The 23,149-nt window shown below is 51.3% G+C and overlaps 1 protein-coding gene across 11 annotated transcripts in view; it reads left to right on the top strand.

The window, feature by feature from the left end:
• The window catches only part of Flywch1 (FLYWCH-type zinc finger 1), a 26,278-nt gene extending 5,308 nt beyond the window's left edge, over positions 1 to 20,970 (top strand). For 9 of the 11 annotated variants that reach the window (XM_013517974.1, XM_013517969.1, XM_013517970.1 and 6 more), the window contains 8 exons: positions 7,045 to 7,450; positions 7,889 to 8,326; positions 9,317 to 9,766; positions 9,902 to 10,165; positions 13,610 to 13,876; positions 14,832 to 15,104; positions 17,392 to 17,461; positions 19,976 to 20,970. In XM_013517974.1, the coding sequence (XP_013373428.1) occupies positions 7,129 to 7,450; positions 7,889 to 8,326; positions 9,317 to 9,766; positions 9,902 to 10,165; positions 13,610 to 13,876; positions 14,832 to 15,104; positions 17,392 to 17,461; positions 19,976 to 20,015 (2,124 nt within the window). In that variant the 5' untranslated portion in view covers positions 7,045 to 7,128 and the 3' untranslated portion in view covers positions 20,016 to 20,970. The remainder of the gene's footprint in view (positions 1 to 7,044; positions 7,451 to 7,888; positions 8,327 to 9,316; positions 9,767 to 9,901; positions 10,166 to 13,609; positions 13,877 to 14,831; positions 15,105 to 17,391; positions 17,462 to 19,975) is intronic. The other 2 variants (XM_005391394.1, XM_013517976.1) reach the window with 2 other exon arrangements.
• The last annotated feature ends 2,179 nt before the right edge of the window (positions 20,971 to 23,149 follow it).

The raw sequence follows: 23,149 nt of genomic DNA, 5'->3' as shown, positions 1-23,149 counted from the left end.
GAGTCTGATTTATTTCACTTATGAGTATGGTTTCTAGTTGCATCCATTTACCTATAAAAGCCTCGAGTTTATCTTTCTTTATAGCTGAGTAATACTCCATTGTATAAAAATACCGCATCTTTTTATCTGTGCCTCAGTTAATGGGCATTTGGGTTGTTTCCACAATTTAGCTATGACAGATTGCTCTGCTGTAAACATGGGTGTAAATATTTTGCTGTGGTACTATATTTTTAGTACTTTTGTTTTTTAAGGGAAATTTCCCCATGAGTTTCACTACCTTTCAGGTATTTCTTTTGCTTACTCCTGCTGAAGCTTAGGATTAGTAGTACCCCGAAGCCCCAGCCTTAAAACTAGTTATGCCATGTTGACCCATCCTTCAGAACTATTTCTAGGTTATTTTCCCTTGAAAAGTATTTTTATGACCTAGCCAAATGGTTCTCCCTATTACATAGATTCAAAGCATCATAACTTATCTTCATAGTTAGCATTTCATATTTAATATCGTGGGGTTTGTTTGTTTTTTTGAGACAGGTTTTCACTGTATACTCTGGGCTGACCTTGAATTTGAGGTGATCCCTTCGTCTCAGCCTCTCAAATGCTGGGATTACAAGTGTGCACCACCAAGCCTGGCTCTTAATGTTGTTTTTGACAATCTCTCCTGCGTATTTGTCTCAAAGTGCTAGAAATGAGTCCATTTTTGAATTTCATTGTATTCCTGGGACTTGGTACACTACCAACAATAGACACAGTTGAGTGACGTGGAGACGGCCCATTGTGTGGAACACTACCAGGAGTTAGAATGGTACAGAGCAAGCTACAGTATTCTGATGAAAAGCTCTCTGAAAAGTAGAGTGAGTGGTGGGGGGAATAGTGTATGGTAATATAAATATACTGATTTTCCCCCCTCACATATTTGAGAGACCATGAAACAAGAACTTGAAGTAGACTCCATGTGCAGTAGTAGTCGGTGTTTACCTGATAAAACTCTGTGAAGGGTGCAGAAGGATCTTCCAGCAGTGAAGGAAATGGTTTTTGGAGGGGTAGTCCAAGGAAAGCCTTATTTGTACTTCTAAAAACCTGCTTTACAATTTACTGCAGTAAGATTCACCAGTTTTAACTGTACACTTTGATTATTCTAACAGATGTATTCAGTAGTGTAGCCACCATCATAATCAAATCGGACGTCTCTGTTATCCCGGAAAGTTCCCTCGTGCTCCTTTGTCATCAGCTTCTCTTCACCGCTGGCCCCTGGCCACCACTGATCTGTGGCATTATAGTTTCTCTTTCCCAGAATTTCATTAAATGGAAACATAGGGGCTGGGGATTTAGCTTAGCAGCACAGTGCCTGCCCGGCAAGCACAAGGTCATAAGTTCGATTCCTGGTACTGGAAAAAAAAACAAAAAACAAAAAGGAAACATACGGGATGTAGTTTTTTGTGTTTAGCTTCTTTCTCTCAGCATGATTTTGAGATTCATCTACATTATTACATGTAGTTTTTATTTAATTGCTAAGCACTATTGATTATATAGATACAAAGTTTTGGGGGTGTTTTTCCTTTTTCTCTTTTTTTGAGACAAGGTCTTGGCATGTAGCCAGACTGGCCTTGAACTCGCTATGTAGCCCAGGCTGGCTTCGAACTCATGACAATCCTCCTGCTTCAGTCTCCTGAGTGCTGGGATTACAGGTGTGCACAACCATGCCCCGCCTTAGTTTTGAGTTATTGTGAATAAACCTGCTATGAACATTAAAAAAAAACAAAGCTTAAGCCCAAAGGCAGACACTGAAGGTTTGAGTGGTGGCTGTCCTTACTAGCCTGGCTCTGGATCACAGGAACCTGAGGCTGAGCCCTGGAATCCTCCTTTCTAAAATGAAGAACAGCAGTCTAATTGATAGAAGATAAAATGAAATAATGCCAAGACTTAGTGTTGCACCTCAGATATCATCAGACTTTGGTAGCAGAAATGCTGAAGCCATGGTCCTTTAGATTCTCTGTGCATGTGTGTGCGTGCAGTACTGGGGATTAAACTCCAGGACCTTTCCACCAGCTGTAGCCCCAGCCCTTTTTGCTTTTTGTTTTGAAACAGGGTCCCCTAAGTTGCTGAGTTGCCGGGGATGGGCTTGAGGTTGGTCTGATTAGAATGGGAGCGTCACACCTCTCAATGTCCTAATCCTTCTCATCCCTGCTTAGCCACTCATCCGTTTTCAGTCTGTAGATCAGCCCATTCTGGACATTTCATATAAGTAGATTCCTACAGTACTTTGTTTTTGGTGACTGGCTTTTCTAACTGAGAGTGTATTAGGACTTCATTGCTTTTTATCTGCTGAATAATATTTTACTGTGTGGATAGACCACCTTCTGTGACCCATCCTCTCACAGGAGGACTTGTCTGTGAAGGCCGGGCAAGTGTTTCAGAGGGAAAACAGGATTGGTCGAGTGGCCAAGCAGGCGCCAAGTGTGCTGTGTGCTCTGTGCCCTGTGGGAAGGTGGTATCTAAGGAGGTGGAGGGAGGCACCCCACAACCACACTCATAAGAGAAGGCATGGACTTTCCTATGAAGTTGGCCAGTTGAGAGGAGAAGGATTTTTGTTAGGGTTTTGTTTTGTTTGGATGTAGAAGACCTAAGTTCTTTGTGGTCCAAATGGAAGGGAAGCCGCAGAGGCAGTGGGAGGTTTGGAGAGTGGAAAGAATAGGATGTAAAGGCGGGGAAAGGGCACAAGGGGCATGGGGATGTGACAAGGGGCCAGCGGAGCTGTCCTTCTTCGTGGGAAGAAGTACGTGTACTCTGCTCAGCTGGGCAGTAGAGAGGAGCAAGAGCTTAGGAGCACCATCCACAAAGGAAGAATTGTGAATAAGAGAAAATGTAAAGTTCTTTTTCTTTTTCTTTTCTTTTCTTTTCTTTTCTTTTCTTTTCTTTTCTTTTGTGGGGCTGGGACTTAAACCAAGGGCCACACAAAATTCTGGACAAGTGCTGTACACTGAGCTTCACTCTCAGCTCAAAAATATAAAACTCCTGACCAAGGAGAGACAGCTGTAGTTATTCAGAAATCTTATATTGTTCACCAGTGATGCCAGGGAATTGAGACATTACAGGTGGTTTTTGTGCGTGTGGTAAAATAAAAATACCATGAAATTTGGCATCTTAACCTCTCCCTCCCTCTGTGTATTCTTTCTCTCTCCCCTCTCCTTCCTTTCTTCCTCCCTTTCTTCCTTTCTCTCTCTCTCTCTCTTTCTCTCTCTCTCTCTCTCTTTCTTTCCTTCTTTCTTTCCCTCCCCCTAATGGTAGAAATTGAACCATTAGAAATGGTAGGCAGATGCTCTACCACTGACCTACCCATCCTCCTGGCCCTTTTTACCTATTAATTTTGAGACAAGGTCTTGCTAAGTTGCCCAGGCTGGAATCAAAACTTGTAATCCTCCTGCTTTAGCCTCCTGAGTAGTGAATTACAGGTGTGTACCACCGTGCCTGACCATCTTAATCATTTTTAAGTGTGAAGATCATGCAGCCATCACCCTTGCTGTCTCCAGTAGGACTTTTTCATCTTCCCCAACTGCAGGTCTGTCCCCATTCCCTGTCCAGCCCCTGACACACACCACGTTACTTTCTATCTCTGTGGATTTGACCACTGTAGGGACCTCATGAATAAGTGGACTCACATAGTGTTTGTCTTTTGTGCCTGGCTGGCTTTGTGTTGCAGTTATTTTCCCAGGTGTTGGGGACTGAACCCAGGGCCTTTATACTGAGCAGTATCTCCACCCACCCTCCTTTTTGAGACAGGCAGCCTTGAATTCACTATGTAGCTGAGGCTAGTCTTGAGCTTACAGCAATCCTCCTGCCTTACTCTCCTGAATGCTGGGATTACAACACCCAGTTCCAGTCTTTTAAAAAGTTGTTTATTTTGAGAAAGGGTCTCCTAAGCCACTAAGTTGCCTGGGCTGGGCTTGAATTTGCAATCATCCTGCCTCAGGCTCCCAGAGTGCTGGTTATACAGGTGTGCACCACCACAGCTGGCTACAGTTGTTTTTAAATGCTTAATTCTCATTTGATGTCCCTTACACTTAATATTTTTATTTTCCTCATTGTGTTACAAGCCCTTTACATATAGTCATCTCCATTTGTGTAATATGGCATTCTGGAATACGTTTATGTCAGGTACTTCCCAACCGTTCATATGGTTCCACCCATCAACCCACTAGGTTCAGTCACTTACCAAATATATCAGTTATATGTTTGGCTACTGCTGTGTAACAAATGACTTCTAGTCTTCCTGCCCTAAAAAACACCAATTAGCTGAACATGGTGACACATATTTCTAGTCCCAGTTACTCAGGAAGCTGTGGTAGAAGGATCACAAGTTCAGAGCTAAGCTGGCAACATAATGAAACCCTGTCTCAAACTATAAAGGGCTGGGGATGTAGCTAAGTGATAGTGATTGCCTTGCATGCATGAATCTGTGGGTGCTATTCCTAGCACTGCACATGTGTGATAACAGTAGTTAGTCATTGCTGTGGGCTCCAGCTACCTGGCCTGTCCCACCGTGGTTTCCCAGGCTCCTTCAAGTGTCTACACAGCTGGAGTGGGGCTGCCAAGCCACACGGTACTGGGTGATTGCCTCTGGGTCTGGCAGCACCACAGCGTCTGTGTGTGGCCTTCTGTAAAGCTTCTTTCTCTTGGCCCTCAAGGTGAGGGCTTGTGGCTCATGAAGCCTCTGCCTGCCACACTATTGGGCATGGCAAACTACTGAGACCAGTTCAGAGTCACAGGTGGAAATAGTGTTGCTGCAGAGGTGCCTGCATACTTAACTGGGCAGATCTGTGGTCATTTAAACAGTCTACCACACCTGGCCCTGTAATGGGTGAGCGTGGGAACAGTACATCACGTCCAAGTCTAGTGGGTAGCAGGGCCTCAGCCTTCCCATGAAACTGTGGTCAGCACAGGACAGGCCTTTTGTTCTGGTGGAGCTTTTCCACATTTGTTGATGTATGTGAATCATGGAAGCTTGTGTTTGTGTGTGTATACAAGTACATGCACCCGTATGGCTGTGTGTGGGTGGGGTGTGCTGGGGCTTGAAGACAGGGCCTTCACACTGAGCTATATCTCCAGTTCTCTCTTTTTTAAAAAAAAATTTATTTTGAGACGGGGTCTCACTAAGTTGTGAAATTGCCCAGGCTGGGTAATTTGAGGCCCTCTTGCTTTGGGGAGCTGACTGCAGATCCCCAGGTCAGACCCCTGGGTAATTTAAGGCCCTCAAACTCAGCCTCCTGCAGTGCTAGTATTACAGGTGTGTGCCACCACTCCTGCCTTGAAAGCCTTTCAAAAACAGAAATTTTGGTTGAGAGGATGGCACTATTTGCTGGGGGTGGTGCAGCTGCATGTGAATGTGGGATGTCTTTGGTCGTGCCAGCCTTGACTCAGGGAAGTGCCTGGCCTGGAGGAGGCTGGGCTGCAAGCCTGGCAGTCTGAGACACAGGTGGCTGCAGTGACCTGCAGGAAGCTGAGTGTCTGAGGAACAGGGGCCGCTCAGGACACAGCCTGGCCTGGAGTGGTGGGGGCGTTCCTGGGTCCAGAGGGTGGAAATGCATGAGGATCTGGGAGGATACAGGTGATAGGTCCCCAAGGCCACACGTCTCAGATGTGCCTGATCATCCAGGAGCACAAGGTGTGGATAACCAGGGGGTGGTCTGCCCACAGAAGGCCCTGTGCCGAGGTCCTCAGCTTATGGCACAGTGTTGGGGCAGAGCTGCCGGTGTAACCCTTTCCTGCCCAGGAGGCATCCTCAAGGGACCTTTGCCTTGGGTGTGCCTAGTTCCTAGCACCACCTCGTCGTTGCCCTGTGGGGCAGGGTGGGCAGGGCCTGGGAGGGACTGAACAGAAGGAGCTGGGGCCAGGGCTCCAATCATTTGCCAGTTGCCTGAGGATTTCTTTGCCAAGGAGCACCTTGCTGCTGCCAGGAAGGCTATAGGGACCTGGTGCCTCTGGAGTGACCAGGTCTTTGGGGAGCTAACTGCAGATCCCCAGGTCAGGGAACATGGGGGGGATTAGAACTACAGAACTTGTGGGGGCAACAGTTCTAGGTAGAGAAGCTGAAAATGTCAGGGGAGCTACAATCTTATTTAGGGGCTCTTACTGAGAAGTATGAAGACCCACCAACAGCCAGTCACCTCAGAGAGGCCAGCCATACTGATGACTTGTGGCAGCCTCAAAAGGCCTCTGTACAGGCCAACCCAGCCCACACTGGCACCTTTTCCAGGCTGCAAGCCTGGGAGCCCCCAGTGACCTTGTGGGGTCCCTCCAGCCCATTCACAGCCCTATCCTTGCCTGGCTGAGGTTGCATCAGCAACAGCTCAAGCATACGGCCACTTCTTTTCTGGGTCCTGTCGTCTCCCAAGGGCTGGGCGGGCCTGGGGCCTCCAGACTAAGATAAGGACTGGCTCTGCACAACATCCAGGCAAAGTGCACAGGGCCTAGGCAAGTCCCCAGGCGGAAATAGTGGGATTTAAACATAGGCCGGGGCTATAGCTAAGTGGCACAGCACCTGCCTGGCAAGCACAAGGTCCTGAGTTCAATTCCTGGTACAACAAACAAACAAAAAAAAAACCAGGTTTTATGTACCTCCACGTTCTCATTGGTGAAGGGATCCATGAGAATGGCCTGCTCGTAGCCCATGGGCTAGAGGTTAAAAGGGAAGAGTAGGTGCAGACACCACCTCTGTGTTGGGCTCAGACGAGGCTCTGTAGGTAGAAGGTCAGTTACTAGTGCAGTGTCACCTGCCAGCCCCTGGGGAGGGGCATCCTTGGCACTGTGTATGAATGGGGAAGGGGAAGCCTGAATGGGGAGGTGATGTCCAAGGCCCTGGAAGAGGAGCAGCAGAGCAGAAGCATCAGCTCGGGGGCTCTAGTTCTGTCAGGTCCCTTCCCAACCTCTCAGCCTCACGGCCTCAAGGACCCGGAGGTGGCCCGTGTGGCCCAGCTCCATCCCAGCTCCATTTCTAAGCCCCAAGCCCAAGGGCTTCTCCACTGACTGAGGTTTTGCCTCCTCCGTTAGGGCAGAGTCCAGATTGGCGGATTCCAGGCCAGGGAGGAGGAGGAGCTCATCTGCCAGGGCCGAGCATGAACTGAGGTTCCCAGGATGCCCCTGCCTGAGCCCAGTGAGCAGGAGGGTGCGAGCATGAAGGCTGCCCAGGAGCCATCCCTGGAGCCCAGCGTGGATGTTGCCCCGGCAGACCCCAGGGAGCCCCAGGAGTTCTCCAATCTGGTCCTGCTGACCTCAGACCAGGCAGGGAACGAGATGGGCTCTGATCCCACGGAAGTACACTGTGTCATCTCCCTGGAGGTGGTTGACCCCTCCACCCTGACCAGCACCCTCGAGATCCTGCCAGCTGAGGAGGAGGTACAGGCAGTGCAGCCGCGCATATGGTCCTCGGGGCTGAAGCGCAGCAAGCTGGAGCCAGGTGAGGCATCTGGGGCACCACTTGGCCCCCGTCCCTCGGTGGGTCTGCATGCTGAGACGTGACCCTGTGCACCGCTTGTCTAGCAGGGTGACCTCGATGTGCCAGCCCTGCTTGCAGAAGGCTCATGGTCTCTAATCTCCACTAGCCCCATGCCAGGGTACCTGTCACCTGATGTCATCCCTGTGTGTGTAGCACCTCCCTTCTGGGCATTGTATCTGCCAGAGCCCATAGTAATTGCAGTGCTGTCTAGAATTCCTTCAACTCCTTAGCACATCTCCTCTCCCCTTGAAACGAGCCTCAGGAATCTGGGCTTTTTGCCTGGCAGCCAGGAATCAGAGGAGACAGCCTGACCACAGTGACCTGCCCCACTCTGGGACCCATGGCCCTCACTGGCTCTTGCCCCCATGTGGCTGACTAGCTTTCTGTTTGTCCCTACAGTCTCCCAGCCCCTTGAGTTCCTGAGGACCCCATTTGGGGGCCGCCTGCTTGTCCTCGAGTCCTTCCTGTACAAGCAGGAGAAGGCTGTGGGGGACAAGGTGTACTGGAAGTGCCGCCAGCATGCTGAGCTGGGCTGCCGGGGCCGGGCCATCACCCGGGGCACGAAGGCTACAGTGATGCGGGACCACTGCCACCTGCCGGACGAGAAGGGCCTAGCGGCCCGGCGCGAGAAAGAAAAGCTGCCTAGCTCGGATCCTGAGGACCCTGGAGGACCAGTGGAGGAGCTGCTCAAGGAAGTGAGCCCGTGGCTGTATCCTCAGGAACCACAGCCCGCCCCCCAACAGGAACGGAGCCAGCCAGCCCCAGAGCAGAGCCCGGTGCTTCATACCCTGCCCATGCTGAGCTTGCCATTCAAGAAACGCCGGTTACGGAGCATGGGTGAGTAAACGCCACCCCTGCCTCCCTGGGACAGTGGGAGCCCACAGGTTTATTCATGCCTGAATAGAAACGGGGGGCACCACGTCTTGTTTTAAAATGTGCTAGGGAAGCTGGGCTTGGTGGTGCACACCTATAATGCCAGCACCCTGTGAGCCTGAAGCAAGATAATTGGAAGTTTGAGCCTACCCTGGGCAACTAAGTGATTTAGCAAGATCCTATCTCAAAACAAAAAATAAATTTAAAAAGGGCTGGGGATATAGCTTAGTGTGAAAGTCCTGGGTTCAATCCCCTATAACAGAAAAAAAAAATGGTGCTCAGAGAAAAAAGTGCTCAAACTGGGCATGGTGACACACGTCTGTAATCCCAGCACTCAAGCGGCCGAGGCAGAATTGCTAAAAGTTTGAAGCCAACCTGAACTACACAGGGAGACCCCGTCTCAAAACAAAACGAAATGTGTGCTCGGGATCATAGTACCTTTGAAGAACATGAACATGTCCCATTAATCATTAAGCCTGTGGGACACTGCTCTTCACCCAGCTGGGATCTGGATTTAAGCATGAAGTAATGCTGGGCTGGGGAAAGGGGTGGGGCAGGAGAACCTTTTTTCCTTTTTCTTCTCAGATCCTTTAGTTGCATGTGAGTTTTATAGCAGTGCATGTGTGTATTATTCAAAAACTGGATAAAAATTTTAAACAAAGTGTAAACAAGAGTGACTTGGAACCCAGACTGCCAGCTTGACTCTTCCAGTGTTATCTTGGGCATGGCGTTTAACCCCCTTGAGCCCTCCCTGCCCCTGGAAGAGGAGTCAGGTCCTTCCTGGGTGGCTGCTGGGTGCCCAGCGTGGGTGCCTGGCCAGCGGGGGTGGGAGAACACCTCAGTAAGAGGTAGCTGCACAGGAGAAAAGCACCGATCCCTGGTCGTCTCCAGCTCTGCCACGGGCCACTCCTGCCCTGCCTGCTGGGTCCCGACCACCCTGATTGCTCCCTGCAGGCCTGCCTCCAGGCCTGGAGTTCCTGAAGACGTGCTACGGGGGCAGCTTCCTCGTGCACCAGTCCTTCCTCTACAAGCGGGAGAAGGCTGTGGGCGACAAGGTGTACTGGACGTGCCGGGACCACACGCTGCGTGGCTGCCGTAGCCGCGCCATCACCCAGGGCCATCGGGTGACAGTGATGCGAAGCCACTGCCACTCACCTGACATGGAGAGCTTGCAGGCGCGGCGGCGGCAGGAGAAGACCATGCAGACACTTCCGGCCAGGCCAGCTGGTCCTGGGGGCTGCACAAACAAGCTGCCCCAAGGCATGGACGGTCCAATCGGTCACCAGGGGCCAGGGGCCACCAGGCGTCGCCCCAGAAAGAAAGCAAAGGTCAAAGGTCAGGAGCTCTCTGCTCAGACACAAGTCCCACAGGGACCCCCCGAAGAGGAGCAGGACACAGATCCGGGTGAGCCTTTGTCCCTGGGGACTAGGTGCCTCAGGTCCTGCGCAAGGGCGGTGTGGGGACCTGCTTGCCCAGCCACTCCAGACTCCTCAACCTGCTGGCCTTGCTCCTCCCTGACTGCCTCTCCTATACCCCCAGGAGGCCCAGAGTTCATCCGAACCCCACTGGGGGGCAGCTTCCTGGTGTACGAGTCCTTCCTGTACAGGCGTGAGAAGGCCGCTGGGGACAAGGTGTACTGGACGTGCCGCGACCAGGCGCGCATGGGCTGCCGCAGCCGCGCCATCACCCAGGGCCGGCAGGTGACAGTGATGCGTGGCCACTGCCACCCACCTGACGTTTTGGGCCTGGAGACCATGCGGCAGCGGGACAAACACCCCAGCCCTACTCATCGGGAGAGCCTAGGTATGTGGGGAGACCCTAAGCCTTCCACCTGGTTTCCTGTGAGCATTCGAGGAGCCGCAGTCCTGTTCTGACCTCTTTACCTTGCCTCTACTCCTCAGCCCACACGGGTGCCCTGCTGTCCCACACCCCCCTCAGCCCTTGCTCATCCCAGCTGCCCCCAAATCTCCCGAGGAGCCCAGGCTTATTCCTTCCTCCTCTTTTTCTGTCATTGTAAGAGTTTACTATGCTGCTATAGAAAGCTGAGTGCATGAGGTCAGGTCCTGACCCTCACTGGGGAAGGGGGCGAACCTGATTCTGGCTGACAAAAGTCTCACCGTCTGGACTGAGGAAGGCAGAAGTGAGATTTACTGGGAGCCAGGGTTTCTCCTCCAGCCTTCTTCGTGGCCGCCTGCCCTTGGACCACCACACTGTTCTGCTTGTCCCAGTCTGCCGGCTCAGGAATGGTGCCTGGTGCCTTGATTCTGAGGGTCACCAGGATGGAGCATTCCTGTACCCGACTGGCTGAGGAGAGGAAGCAGGACCCCTCACTTGCCAGCTGTCTGTTGTGTCCACCGGGCACTTCCTCCTGAGGCGTCCTGTCCTGTAGTTTTCGGAGTCATGTGAGTTACTTTTTGGTCCTAAAGTTCTCCCACACTTGAGAGCCATGGTTTTATTCTTTGCCTCACTTTGCATTCCGGAACACCATGAGGTGCCCGCTGCCCAGCCCTCCCCACAAGTCGCCGCTCTAAGCAATTTCTCTTGTTTCTTAAGATACTGGCTATCCCATTTCTTTAAAAAATATCTCTCTCCCTCCCTTTCTCTCTCTCTTGTGTGATCCTAGACAGTACTGGAAACTGAACCCAGGACCTTCACACAGAGCTACATCCACTGTAGCCACTCCAGAAGGATGCATTACAGTCTGGGGAGGTGTGTCTGCATAGTCACCTGAGCTCCAGACAGGCAGGGTCACAGTGGTCCCTCCCAGGTCCATGGTTCAGGAGGGACCTTGTCAACCTCGAGACAAGAGGGACCCAAGAATTTTTTAATTTTTTTTTTTTTTTGAGACAGGGTCTCACTATGTAACCCAGGCTGTCCTTGAGTTCACTATATAGCCCAGGCTGACCCTAAACTCCCAGCGATCTTCCTGTCTCAGCCTCCCTCCCGAGTGCTGGAATTACAGATGTGCGCACCACACCTGGTTTACACAATTTTTATTTTGAGGCAGATCTTGCTAAGTTGCCTAGGCTGGGCTCAAATTAGCAACCCTCCTGCCTCAGCCTCCCAGAGTGTCTCCCTGCTTACCCAGTTGAAAAATGTGTTTCAGTGGCTATTAACTGGTTTCTCAATGTCTTTGTTGCCTGTTGAATTCCAACCAGAGAAAGTAAGGATCAGCTTCATACTTGTTACACAGGTTGTGTTTATTTTGTCATAGAAATCTGTCACTGTCTCGCTGAGAGGGTACTGCTTAGAAGGAAGTTCCTGCATAGCTCCTTACTTTCCCTGGGGTCCAGCAGCCACTTTGTTGCCTGGTTTTCTAGGGACCTCTTGCTGCTTCCTTCTCACTCACGTGGAAACAGCTGCTGGTCTTGCTGGTGGCAGCCTTCTGGTTCCTGCTGCAGCCTGGCGTGGCCTGGGTGAGGCCCAGCCACCACCCCACGGGCTCTTCACTACACTCTCCGCATCTCTGCCTTTCTTTTTCTTGGGTCCCTCTTGTCTTGAGGTTGACAAGGTCCCTCCTGAACCATGGACCTGGGAGGGACCACTGTGACCCTGCCTGTCTGGAGCTCAGGTGACTATGCAGACGCACTTCCCCAGACTGTAATGCATCCTTCTGGAGTGGCTCAGCCTGTTCTGGGTCAGCATAGCTGACCCTGTGTGTGATCAGCTGCTGCTCGGGGACGTGGCCCCTCCTGTCCACCCCTGGAGCACAGGGCTAGGGGGCAGTCATTGCTCAGCTGTGTCCTCCAGCACAGAGTATCCTCTTTTTCTTTGGCACGTGGTTTACCACTGAGCTAAATCTCCAGACTTTTTTTTTTTTTTTTAAATGTAGTTGAGGCTGGTCTCAAACTCACTATGTAGCCCAGGCTGGCTTTGAATTTGGGTGATCCTCCCGCCTCAGCCTCCTAAGTGCTGGGATTACAGGCGTGTGCCGCCACACCCAGCCTGTTTAAGCTTTTGCTCCTGTGGTCTGACATCTCCACACTCAGCTTGAGGGATGGGATAAGTGTGTTCAGGGTGAAGGGGATATGGGCATGGTCCCCTGTCCTTGCCAGGACACTCACCTGTCTCATTACCCCTCATCCTCCGGCCGCCTGTGTGGGGTCTGCACAGCATCCCCACCTTTTTGAACCTCCCGCCTCTAGGCCCTGCCTCTCAGCTGCTTCCCTGCACGGGCTGGCTGAGTTCTCAGTTGGCCGTGTGTGTGGGCCACCTCTTTCCACATCTCTGGCCACTGTCCTGTCCTCTCCAAATCTGTGGCTTTGTGCGCTGCAACTTTTTTATTCCCCTACAGATCTTTGAATCCAGCATGGAAGGTGGGGAGCCATAGCCCTATGGTCACGTGCCTTGTTCCTCTTAGTCTGGTGTTCCCACGTCCTCCTGGCTGGCTGTCCCTGTGCCGCAGCCCCCTGCCCCGCTGTGCCTCTACTCTGCAGGCGTCCCCCTCCCAGCTGCCCCCTTGGATCCCACCTGCACCGTCTTCCCTGCCTCTCTAGGTGGCTCTGTAGAACATTCTCCTCCCCTTGCTCTTTTTTTCTTCTTTCTTTTTGAGACAAGCTCTCGCTATGCCGTTCAGGCTGGCCTTGAGCTCACTTTGTAGCCCAGGCTGATCGCGAACTCTCAAAGATCCTCCTGCCTCAGCCTCCTGAGTGCTGGGATCACAGGCATGCACCACCATGCCTAGCTTTTCTTTCCTTTTGAAGTTTCTTCCCATTTTACAGTATCTAGTGTACATTTTGGATCTTATTTACTGTTTCAGCTGGGATTACCCGGCTACTCCCCTAGCTCTTGACACTATTTGAGGACTTCTTGCCTGTCTGCAGTCACTGCTCTGTGGCCCCTGCCCTACACAGAAGGTCCTCTGGGCAGTAGGGCATGGCTGCCCCCAAGCTCCACTCACATCCCAGGGGGCAGTGCCACTTCTGCCTGTTCCGTCAACCCTCGGTTCGTACCTCTGCCCAGCAGGGCTGCCTCATGTGGGTGCCACGACTCGCTGTGGTCACCTCTGCCTGCAGGCTCCTTGCCGGCCAGTCCTGAGCCTCGGCAAAGGGAGCCCCTGAGCTGAGTTGGGGGAAAGCAGGGTCGGTGTCCTGGCCCCTAGGGCCTCCTCGCTGTGAACAAGGACTCCGATGCTTGGGGTGAGGCTGGCCTGCTTTCAGCTCTTGAGAACAGGGGTGCCCCCCATTCCTCCCCTCCCAAGGCCTGGGCTCCCAGCTCCTCCTCTCTGATCGCCTCCCCTTGTCTCAGCAGGAGGTCCAGAGTTCATCCGAACCCCACTGGGGGGCAGCTTCCTGGTGTACGAGTCCTTCCTCTACAGGCGGGAGAAAGCCTCCGGGGACAAGGTGTACTGGACGTGCCGTGACCAGGCGCGCATGGGCTGCCGCAGCCGCGCCATCACCCAGGGCCAACACGTGATGGTCATGCGCAGGCACTGCCACCCGCCTGACCTGGGTGGTCTAGAGGCCCTGCGGCAGCGGGAGCACCTGCCCAACCTGGCCCAGTGGGAAGGCCCAGGTGCGGTGGGTGACACACAGGCCCTGGGCCCTGATCCCCTCCTGGGAGTGGGCTCCAAGGCTGCAGCCGTCATGCACAACGTTGGTGCTGGCCTGGGGTGGCCGTTGGTGGGCTAAAGCAGACTGGTAGAGAAAGGGCACAGGGGTGAGGAGTGGCATTAGTGGCAGCCACAGGAAATCTTTTCAGTACCAGGTAATGGGACCTGGACCGCGAAGAGCCTCTGTCCCCACTGCGTCTGTCTGTCTGCTCTCCCTGCCCCCGTGCTGTCCCCTGCTTCTGTTCTCGTGCGGTTCTCTCTGGCCGCCCACTCCTTCCATCATGTACCCACTGTCACATGACCTAAAGTTCAGCTCCTTCCTTCATTTTTATTTTTAATTTTTTGTGATGTTTGGATTGAACCTACAGCCTTTGCACTGAAATTCATCTCCAACCCTTTTTATTTTTCACTGTTTGAGACAGAGTCTCTCAGTTGCTCAGTTGCCTGGGCTGGACTCCAGCTTGCGGTGCTCCTCCCTCCGCCTCCCAGAACGCTGGGATTACAGGCGCGCTGCCACCATACTCGCCTTCAGTTCAGCCTCTTTAAAGCCTGAGAGTCGGCTTGGTTGCCAGCTGGCCCCGCGGGGTGGGTGGACAGGGAGCTGGAAGGGCCCTGGGGCACAAACTAGGTCAGCTGTCGAGGGGTGGGGGCACCAGCGGGAGTCCCGAGCGGTCAGGGCAGAGCTCGGAGTTGGGGTGGCTGCAGGACCCCCCTGTCCAGGCCACACTGGAGCCCTTGCTGAGGGAGCCCATCTGGTGTGGGCTGGCGACTTCTGTCCATAGGGCCCCAAGGGACACGTAGAGGGTAGGGGCAGGGACCAGAGTGGGAAAACGGTGGCTGAGGGGACAGAGTTCACCATCCCTAGTATACCAAGCCCGGGCTCCAGACATCCCCTCACTGCATCACTTTGCCCTCCAGAGCCTCAGCAGCCCCTGGAGTTCCTGAGGACGTCCCTTGGTGGCAGGTTCCTGGTGTACGAGTCCTTCCTCTACCGGAAGGAGAAGGCTGCTGGCGAGAAGGTGTACTGGATGTGCCGGGACCAGGCCCGGCTGGGCTGCCGCAGCCGCGCCATCACCCAGGGCCGGCGCGTGATGGTCATGCGCAGCCACTGCCATCTGCCTGACCTGGCTGGCCTGGAGGCCCTGCGGCAGCGCGAGCGGCTCCCCAACCCGGCCCAGCAGGAGGACCCAGGTACACACAGGCAGGGTGGGTGTCAAAGGCTGGGGACACGAGAGCTGCTTTGTCTTGGTGTCTGCCAGCTCAGAACTGGTGCGTGCGGAGCCTTAACCTGACCCTTCTACTTTTCAAGAACATTCTCCCCTGTTCCCCACTAGCTGCTTCTCCTTGACCTGAAACCACGCTGACATTTCTCCTGTCCTTAAAAACAGCTTCCATTCCAACTGCTGTTCCTCTCCGTGCTTTTATTCTCAGACACCCTAACTTCCCACGGGTCACTGTCTCATGAAATATGCTGAAAAAGAGAGACCACTCCAGAAGGACGCGCTAATGTCTGTGTCTGTGGGTGCACACACCCGTGTACAGCACGTTTGCAAGTAATCAGTTCCGTTGAATTGAAGATGGTTGCTTTCACATAATCGACTGTAAAACCAGCCTGTTGGAAGCGTGTCTCCTCTCATGCGTGTGAACATAAAGGGCCACAGTGTGCAAAATAGAAATGAATCCAATTAGAAATCAATCCAATAGAAATGAATCCTGGTGTATAAAACAACCAGAAAATACTTGATTTCTCCTTTAAAAACAAATTTCCATGAGAAATACTTCAGTCTGGCTTAATCAAGAAGCGAAGGTCACAGGAGGCTTTGGCACGGTGGTAGCGTCCCTTCTTTGATGTTGAGCTGATTCCCAATTCAAATAGCTTACTTTACCCGGCACAGGTAGTTTGGGGTGTTAGAAAGCGAGAATTTCCAGTGATCCCCCAGCCAGTTTCTCTGCCTATTTATGTTAGGAGCCTTAAGGTCATCTCGAACAAGGTGTGACGTTGGCTGAGTCAGCTTCAGCAAGAAATGTGTGTGTGTGTGTGTGTGTGTGTGTGTGTGCTGTATGCATTGTAGGCTTGAAACAATTCAAGTACTGGGCTTTAAAGGCAAATTACTGATTCTTAAAACCTAGCTATAATGTAGTTTCAGAGGTAAGTTCTTCCTAGCTTAACTGTAATGACGTAGATTGCCTTCCATTTATTTTCATACGTCTTTTTCCCATGGTGACTTAGAAGGACTGCTTCAAGCCAATATAAATATTTCATAAATAGTCACTCATTTTCTAAGCATTTGGGTAACTATTTGTTGCACAATAAGTCATTTCATGTCTATTAGCAAGAAAAATACTGAATCAGAAGAGAAAAAACATGATATAACTAACTGGGTACAGTGAGAACCTGCTGTAAGTATTTAGGGCTGAGGACACACACACACACACACACACACACGCACGCACAAGCTGGGTGTAGGGGTGCATTCCTGTAATCCCAGCACTCAGGAGCTGAGCCAGAAAGGTCACTGTGAGTTTGAGTCCAGCCAGAGTTACATAGTGAGTTCAGGGCCACCCTGAACTATATAAGTGAGATCCTGCCTCAAAAAACAAAACAAAAACAACCTCCCGCACCTTCATAATTCAAAGAACCTTATATTATTTTTAGCAGAACTAGGTGTTGAACCCAGAACCCAGAATACCTTCTCTGCTCGTTAGGCACCGAGGGCAGAGCCACATCCACAGTTTGTGCCATGAGTTCGCGGGAACGGGTTCCAGTAGTTCAGGCTCCTTCCCGCTGGTTCTCACAGTGCGCTTCTCTGGGCGGGGCAGGCTGGCACTTCCGCTCAACCCAGAGGCCTTTCTCTGTAGCTTCCTTCTCTTTCTGATCATTTTCCTTTGCCTGTTTGAGGAGACTGGGCTCTTAAGAGTCCTTAATACGTTTTAATCTCTTGGAAAGCATCTTGCCCTTAACTAGCTTGTCTACAGCAATGCCAGCAGCATGCTGGGTGACACTGTACATCGTCTCACTTTTGCCACATAGCTGAGTACTAAGCAACATCCCAGCCCATTTCATTTATTTATTTTTTTAAATTCAGAGACAGGTTCTTACCGAGTTGCTAAATTGCCCAGTCTGGGCTCAAACTCAAGATCTTCGTGCCTGTGCCTCTCAAGAGTGCTAAGATTATGAGCCTGTCCCACCATGCCTGGCTTCTAAGGACTGGCTTTGCTGTGTCCCACCTTTTGGTATACTGCATCTATCTCATGTTTCACTTTCAACAGTACCCACTCCCCTGATGTCTGTAACATCACCCTTTGACAAAGTCACAAACATGTGGCCAGACGAGCAGCACCGTGTTTTCTAAAAGGCCTGGAGCACATGCACTGGGATCTTTTGGCTTTTTGCCTTTGTCTTTATCGTTTTGGCAAATCATTGAAAGGTGGTCTAGCAAAAGAATTCTTAATTGCTGTTTTCAATTTTTTTCCCCAGAAAAGATAAAACTTCTGCCTGAAGCTCAGCTGTGCATGGAGACTTGTCCTGAAAGCCAGCAGAATTGTGGGTAATTGTGTTAGTTACCGATCTCACAGTTTTTCTGGGTCAAGATGGCAGGAGTGGTTGGGCTGTGTGATTCTGACTTGGGGTCTCTTACGAGGTTGAAGAATGAATGCAACCAGGGCCGTAGTCATCCATCTGAAGGCTCAGTGGGGCGGGCGTCCACTTCCAGAGTGACTCGTTCACTATGCCTCAGGCTGCGGGGCTCAGGTCCTCACACGTGGGCCTGTTCTTAAGGCTGCGTGGAACCCTCAGGTATGGCAGCTCTAAAGAAACAAGCAAGGGAGAGCAAGGAGGAAGCCACCAATGTCAGGAGGATTTATTCTTCTCAAGTGCACATGGGACATGTCCCCAGATAGACCATATCTAGGCCATGGAACAAATCTCCATAAATTTGAAAGGATTGAAATCATACAAAGTATATTTGCTACTCAGGAGGCTGAGACAGGAGGATCACTTGCAGTTTCAGGCCAGCCTGGTCTACAAAGTGAGTTGAAGGCCAACCTCAACTGCATTGTGAAACCGTGTCTCAAAAAGACAAAAAAAAAAGGTATATTTGCTGACTACAATGGAATGAAATTAGAAATCAGTAGAGCAAATGAAACCAAAAGCAAGCAATAAAGATAATAAAGGTTAGAGTAAAAGTAATAAATAAAATTAATATAACCCAAATTCTGTTTTTGAAAGGTTCAGCAAAATTGACAAATCTTACCTAGACTGACCCCAAAATTTAGAAAGACAGAGAAGACTCATATTATTAAAATCAGCCAGGCATGATGGTACACTCCTGTAATCCCAGCACTTGGGAGGCTGAGGTAGGAGGATCACTGCAAGTTGCCAGCCTGTGCTACATACTGAGTTCAAGGCCACCCTGAACTACATAGTGAGATCCTGTCTCAAAAAAAAAAAAAAAAAAAGCCCAGGTGGTGCTTTCAGACTCTGAAAGTTTTTTGGTGGTGGTGCATGCCTGTAATCCCAGCACTGGGAAGGCTGAGACAAGAGCATCACCATGACTTCGAGGCCAGCGGGGGCTACACAGTGAGTCCAAGACCAACCTGAACTACATAGCAAGAGCTTGTCACAAAAAAGGAACAAACGAAAAAGCATTAACACTAGTTCTTTCCAACAAGAGGAGGGAACTTCCCAATTCATTGTGTAAGGCCAGTATTCCCCTGATGCCAAAACTAAGCAAAGGTATCACAAGAAAAGAAAGCCACGGACCAACTTCCTTGGGAATATGGAAGTTAGAGTCCTTGGCCAGCGAACAGATCCAGCACATAAAAAAGGTTATACACCAGGACCGACTGAAACAGAGTGGTTTAACATGGAAAACCCCACTGACTCAACACGCGCCTACTTGAGCAGGGACTTCACTGGCATCAGGGAGCCTGATGTAAATACTTCCCTCCGCTGATGCAGTGCCGTCCCTGGGTGATAGGGCTTGCTCACTTATTTGAGAGTTTGCTGAACACTGCTTTTCTTCTGAGAGTCTGAAATTTGTCATCTGGGCATGCTATTTCTGTGTGACTGATCCCCAGTAAAAGTTTGAACTTAGCCAGGTGTGGTATGTCATGCCTGGAATCCCAGCTACTCCAGAAGCAGCTGAGGCAGGAGGATTGCTATTTTGAGGCCAGCTTGAGCAACTTGGTCAGATCCTGCCTTAAAAAGAAAAACAAAACAATGCACCACATGTAGATAGATAGATAGATAGATAGTGTTTTATTTTGGCAGTAGTGGAAGATCAAACCCTTGGATGGTCTACTGCTGAACTATATCATCACATTTTTTTAAAAACAGGGAGCCCTTTTATTTTATTTTTTATTTTGAGACAGAGTCTTATAAAATTGCTGAATTTCCCAGACTGGCTTGAATTTGTGATCCTCCTAGCTTAGCCCCACAGAGTACTGGGACTACAAGTATACATCATTACACCTGGCTTTTAAAATTTTTTTTTTTTTAATTTTAAAGAGTAAAAGAAGGATAACATAATAATAGGGGGAGCTTACCAAACGAAGTGGTAGGAAATTATCAGTGGTTATTGTTTTACATATTGTTATCTACAAGATAGTTTCTCAGGAAAACAGGCAAATAATAGTGAGTTACAGACAAAAGAGGTAGGAGATTATCAATAGTTGTTGTACTGTACTTTGGTATCTTCAAAGTGGCTTCTGAAGAAAATTAAAAATTTTTTTTAAATGGCTGAGAATGTAGCTCAGTGCAAAGGCCCTGGATTTGATCTCCACCACTGCAGAAAAAACAAACAACAGAAAAAAAAGCCTGGACTCAGGCTAGAGCATGCTCAGTGATCAAGCACTTGCCTGGGGTACACAGGCCCTGGGTTTAATGTGTGTGTGTGTGTGTGTGTGTGTGTGTGTGTGTGTGTGTAAAAAAGTCTGTAAAGATGATCTAGCTGGTGGTTATCTCTAGGAAGAAGGATTCCAAGAGTCCTTACCTTTTTTATCATTTGTTTCCACCAAGTTTGAGTCTTTGTAATCAATTATATGTGTCCCCTCACAACCAGGAACATCGCGGAGACCAGGCCAGACAGCGAGGCCCAATGAGATGTCTCCAAGCGGGCAACAGAGGGGCATCGGCCGGTGTCCCAGATGCTTCCCATCCACGCAGGCATTTTCCACCCATCTAGAGTTGCTTGACAAGTTCTTTCATTCTTCCCAAGTATTGATGGCCGTTTCCTCATAGGTCTGTCAGTGCTTGGACAGTGTCCCTGTGTCAGCAAAAGTAGCTGCTAGAGCTAGTGGCGCGTGGTGGGTGGGGAGGTGCAGCGCAGGGCACAGAAAGCTCTGGAGGGAGCATCTGGTTGGGCCAGAGAGGCCCCATGCCCACTTTGCTGCCCAGAGCCACAAGCGCCAGAGTGCAGACTTCACAAGGACTTTGTGGCAGGTGTGGTCCCGCGTGGCCCTGTGAAATACCGTCACCCAGGCCAGCGCAGGCAGGGGCTTTTGCTCCTTCTGGGGAGCACCCTTTGCAGGCCACACAGGGTCTCTCCTGGACTGGTGGGGGTGGCACTTCCTGGTCTTCGGCCGCCTGCGGCCCTGTGGGTGCAGCCAGCCCCGAGCACAGTGGAGCGGGTCCCAGTGGGACTTGCCAGTGGCAGCCAGCGCTGGGCAGACACCTGGGCTGCACGGGCCCCTCTGGGTTCACCTGTGTTTACCCACAGCATGAGGGTGGAGAGGGAGGTGGCAGTGAGGTGTAGCCCTCCTCTTACTGGGAGCTAGCAGAGCACCCACCAAGGCAGTCTGGCTGGGCCACCCTCCAAGGGGCACAGGGACTCCTGACAAGGACTGCAGAGCCTCCTGCATGCCAATAAGGCTGCCCCCAGACAGCGGGTCCCTGTCCCCACCCTGTAATAGTAGAGGGAGTGTGCAGGATGGTGGCAGGGTCCCCTCTCCTGGCAGCCTGGCCACAGAACTGTCATCCGTGTTGAGTAGTGACAGCTTGTGCCCCTTGGCTCTCAGCTCATCTGCTTCCTCCAATAAATCCTCTTCCCTCTCACCACAGGCCTGTTGCATGTCTGCATCCCACCTGGGACAATAGGAGGCCACCACGAGGTCACACGCTCTTGACTGTCAAGGCCATGTGTTTGGGAAGCGATGGGTTTGGGTGGGCAGTCCCTGGGCAGAGGTGGTCGCAAAGTGGGGTGGGGGACATGGAGTGGGGACCTCGGGAGGGGATGCTGAGGTCGCTGGCGAGGCAGCCCCGTGGGCTGTCTAGACTCTGGCGGAGCAGGTGATGTTGCTGAGAGAGGCCCATCTAGTCTGCCGCTGCCTCTCAGCCATGAACTGGGCTGCATGAGCCTGGGCAAGTTTGAAATAGGAGAGGTACCCAGCAAATATGGTCACCCCACACACACCACTATCTTCTCGTCGGCTAACTCCCCATTTGTGATTCTGGCCCATGACCGACCCTAACTACTGGCTTCCCTGGGCCCCACCAGCCAGACCTGCCATTATGGTCCAAGTTAGATGTAGTGGTGCACGCCTATAATTCAGCACTCTGGGGGGCTGAGGCAGGAGGATCCCAAGTTGAAGCCCAGCCTGGGCAACTTAGTGACTTAGTGAGACCTTGTCTGAAAATAAAAACAAAATGAAGAGCTGGCTATATGGACTTGAGGCAAAGGCCCTGGGTTAAATCACCAGTACTGGCAATAGGAAGAGGGCTCCGTGATTTGACAGGCACTTCCCAAGCAGCGCTGCTGCTGTCTGCCAATCACCCCAGCACTGCTGACCCTCAGCAGTGGACGCTCCACACCATGGCTGCATTTGACCACGAGGCACCCCCATCTGAGGCTGAGGGAGGAGATGAGGGGACGGCACCCCACCTGACCCTCTACTACAAGTGTGCGCTGCAGGAGGTGCCACAGCCCGAAGGCACCAGAACTCAAAGGACAGCGAGCAGCAGCCTGTACCTAGGGTCCCCGTAGGTCTGACCGTCATCTTCCCTGTTCACATGTGGCGGTCCACCGCACCTTGGCTAGGCTCCGAGCACCGAAAAATGGGCATAAGGACAGTCGAGGAACACCAGCTTCTCCCGGTTCCTGGGACACTCACGTTGCTGACAATGGCCGGTGTGCGTGTGTGGACGGGAGGCCAGCCCACGGTGCTTGGACTGAGGACCCCCAGTGGATGTGGGCTACTTTGCCAGCTGCCCAGCTATGTTCTGGGTCCACTCAGCCACACCCGGCTGGTGTCAGCCACTCACAGCTATACTTCTGTGCTTTCAGTGCTGTGAGCTGTCCCAGGCCTGTCCTGTCACAGAACAAAACACACCAACAGTCTTTCTCCTAGATGTTGCTATAGGTTGGGCCACCAGCAAGGGCCCTCAGCAGCCTACCCTCAGCTTCCCTGCCCATGCTCTGCCCAGAGACTCCCCCGAAACTCCCCAGTGTAAGCCAGGTGTTGTGGCCAGTGCCTATAATCTCCACTAATTGGGAGACGAAGGCAGGAGGCTCACAGGTTGAAGTCCCACCTAGGCAATTTAGGAAAATGGTGTTTTTTAAAAAAAAATGGGATGTAGTTCGGTGGTAGAGCATTCCTGGATGCATTGCTCAGTACTGCCAAATTAATAATGAGTCTGCCCCCACCCCAAAAAAATGTATACACACTTCAGGAAAAGAAAAACTTGTATAAATATTTTAGCACGGATTACAGTTGATTGAGATACCATGAGATTAATACAAGTTACCTTTGGCTTCTAGAATTACAAGAGGTGATCAAGGTGGTGGCCATTAGCTTCAGCATCAGCATGGAGAACTGCCACTCGGGTAACCTTGGTCACGGAGACTGCTGCGTGTGCATTTTGTTGTTTTGGTCTTTTGGTAGCAGAAATCGAACTCAGGACCTCAAGCTTGCCAGGCAGGCACTGTACCATTGAGCTATGTCCCTGTCTGCATGTGCATTTTTAGTTTCTTCTCTAAGGGCCAGCAGTGTAGTGGGTTTTCTGTGATATCCCACATTCTCTGGAGTCCCCCGTCATACAAAGTTAATACCATCTGTTGAAAAAACACTGTTTTTTTCTTTTCTTTCTTTTTTTTTTCTTTTTTTGAGACAAGGTCTCACTATGTAGTTCACATTGTTCTTGAACTCACTGTGTAGCCCAGGCTGATGTCTTGTTTTGTTTTTTGTTTTGTCTTTTTGAGACAGGGTCTTGCTATGCAGTTCAGGCTGGCCTTGAGCTC

Source organism: Chinchilla lanigera, unplaced genomic scaffold (genome assembly GCF_000276665.1).
Source record: "Chinchilla lanigera isolate Chin_1 unplaced genomic scaffold, ChiLan1.0 scaffold00041, whole genome shotgun sequence".
In the NCBI taxonomy this organism is placed as follows: Eukaryota; Metazoa; Chordata; class Mammalia; order Rodentia; family Chinchillidae; genus Chinchilla; species Chinchilla lanigera.
This window is presented reverse-complemented; position numbering and strand designations above follow the sequence as displayed.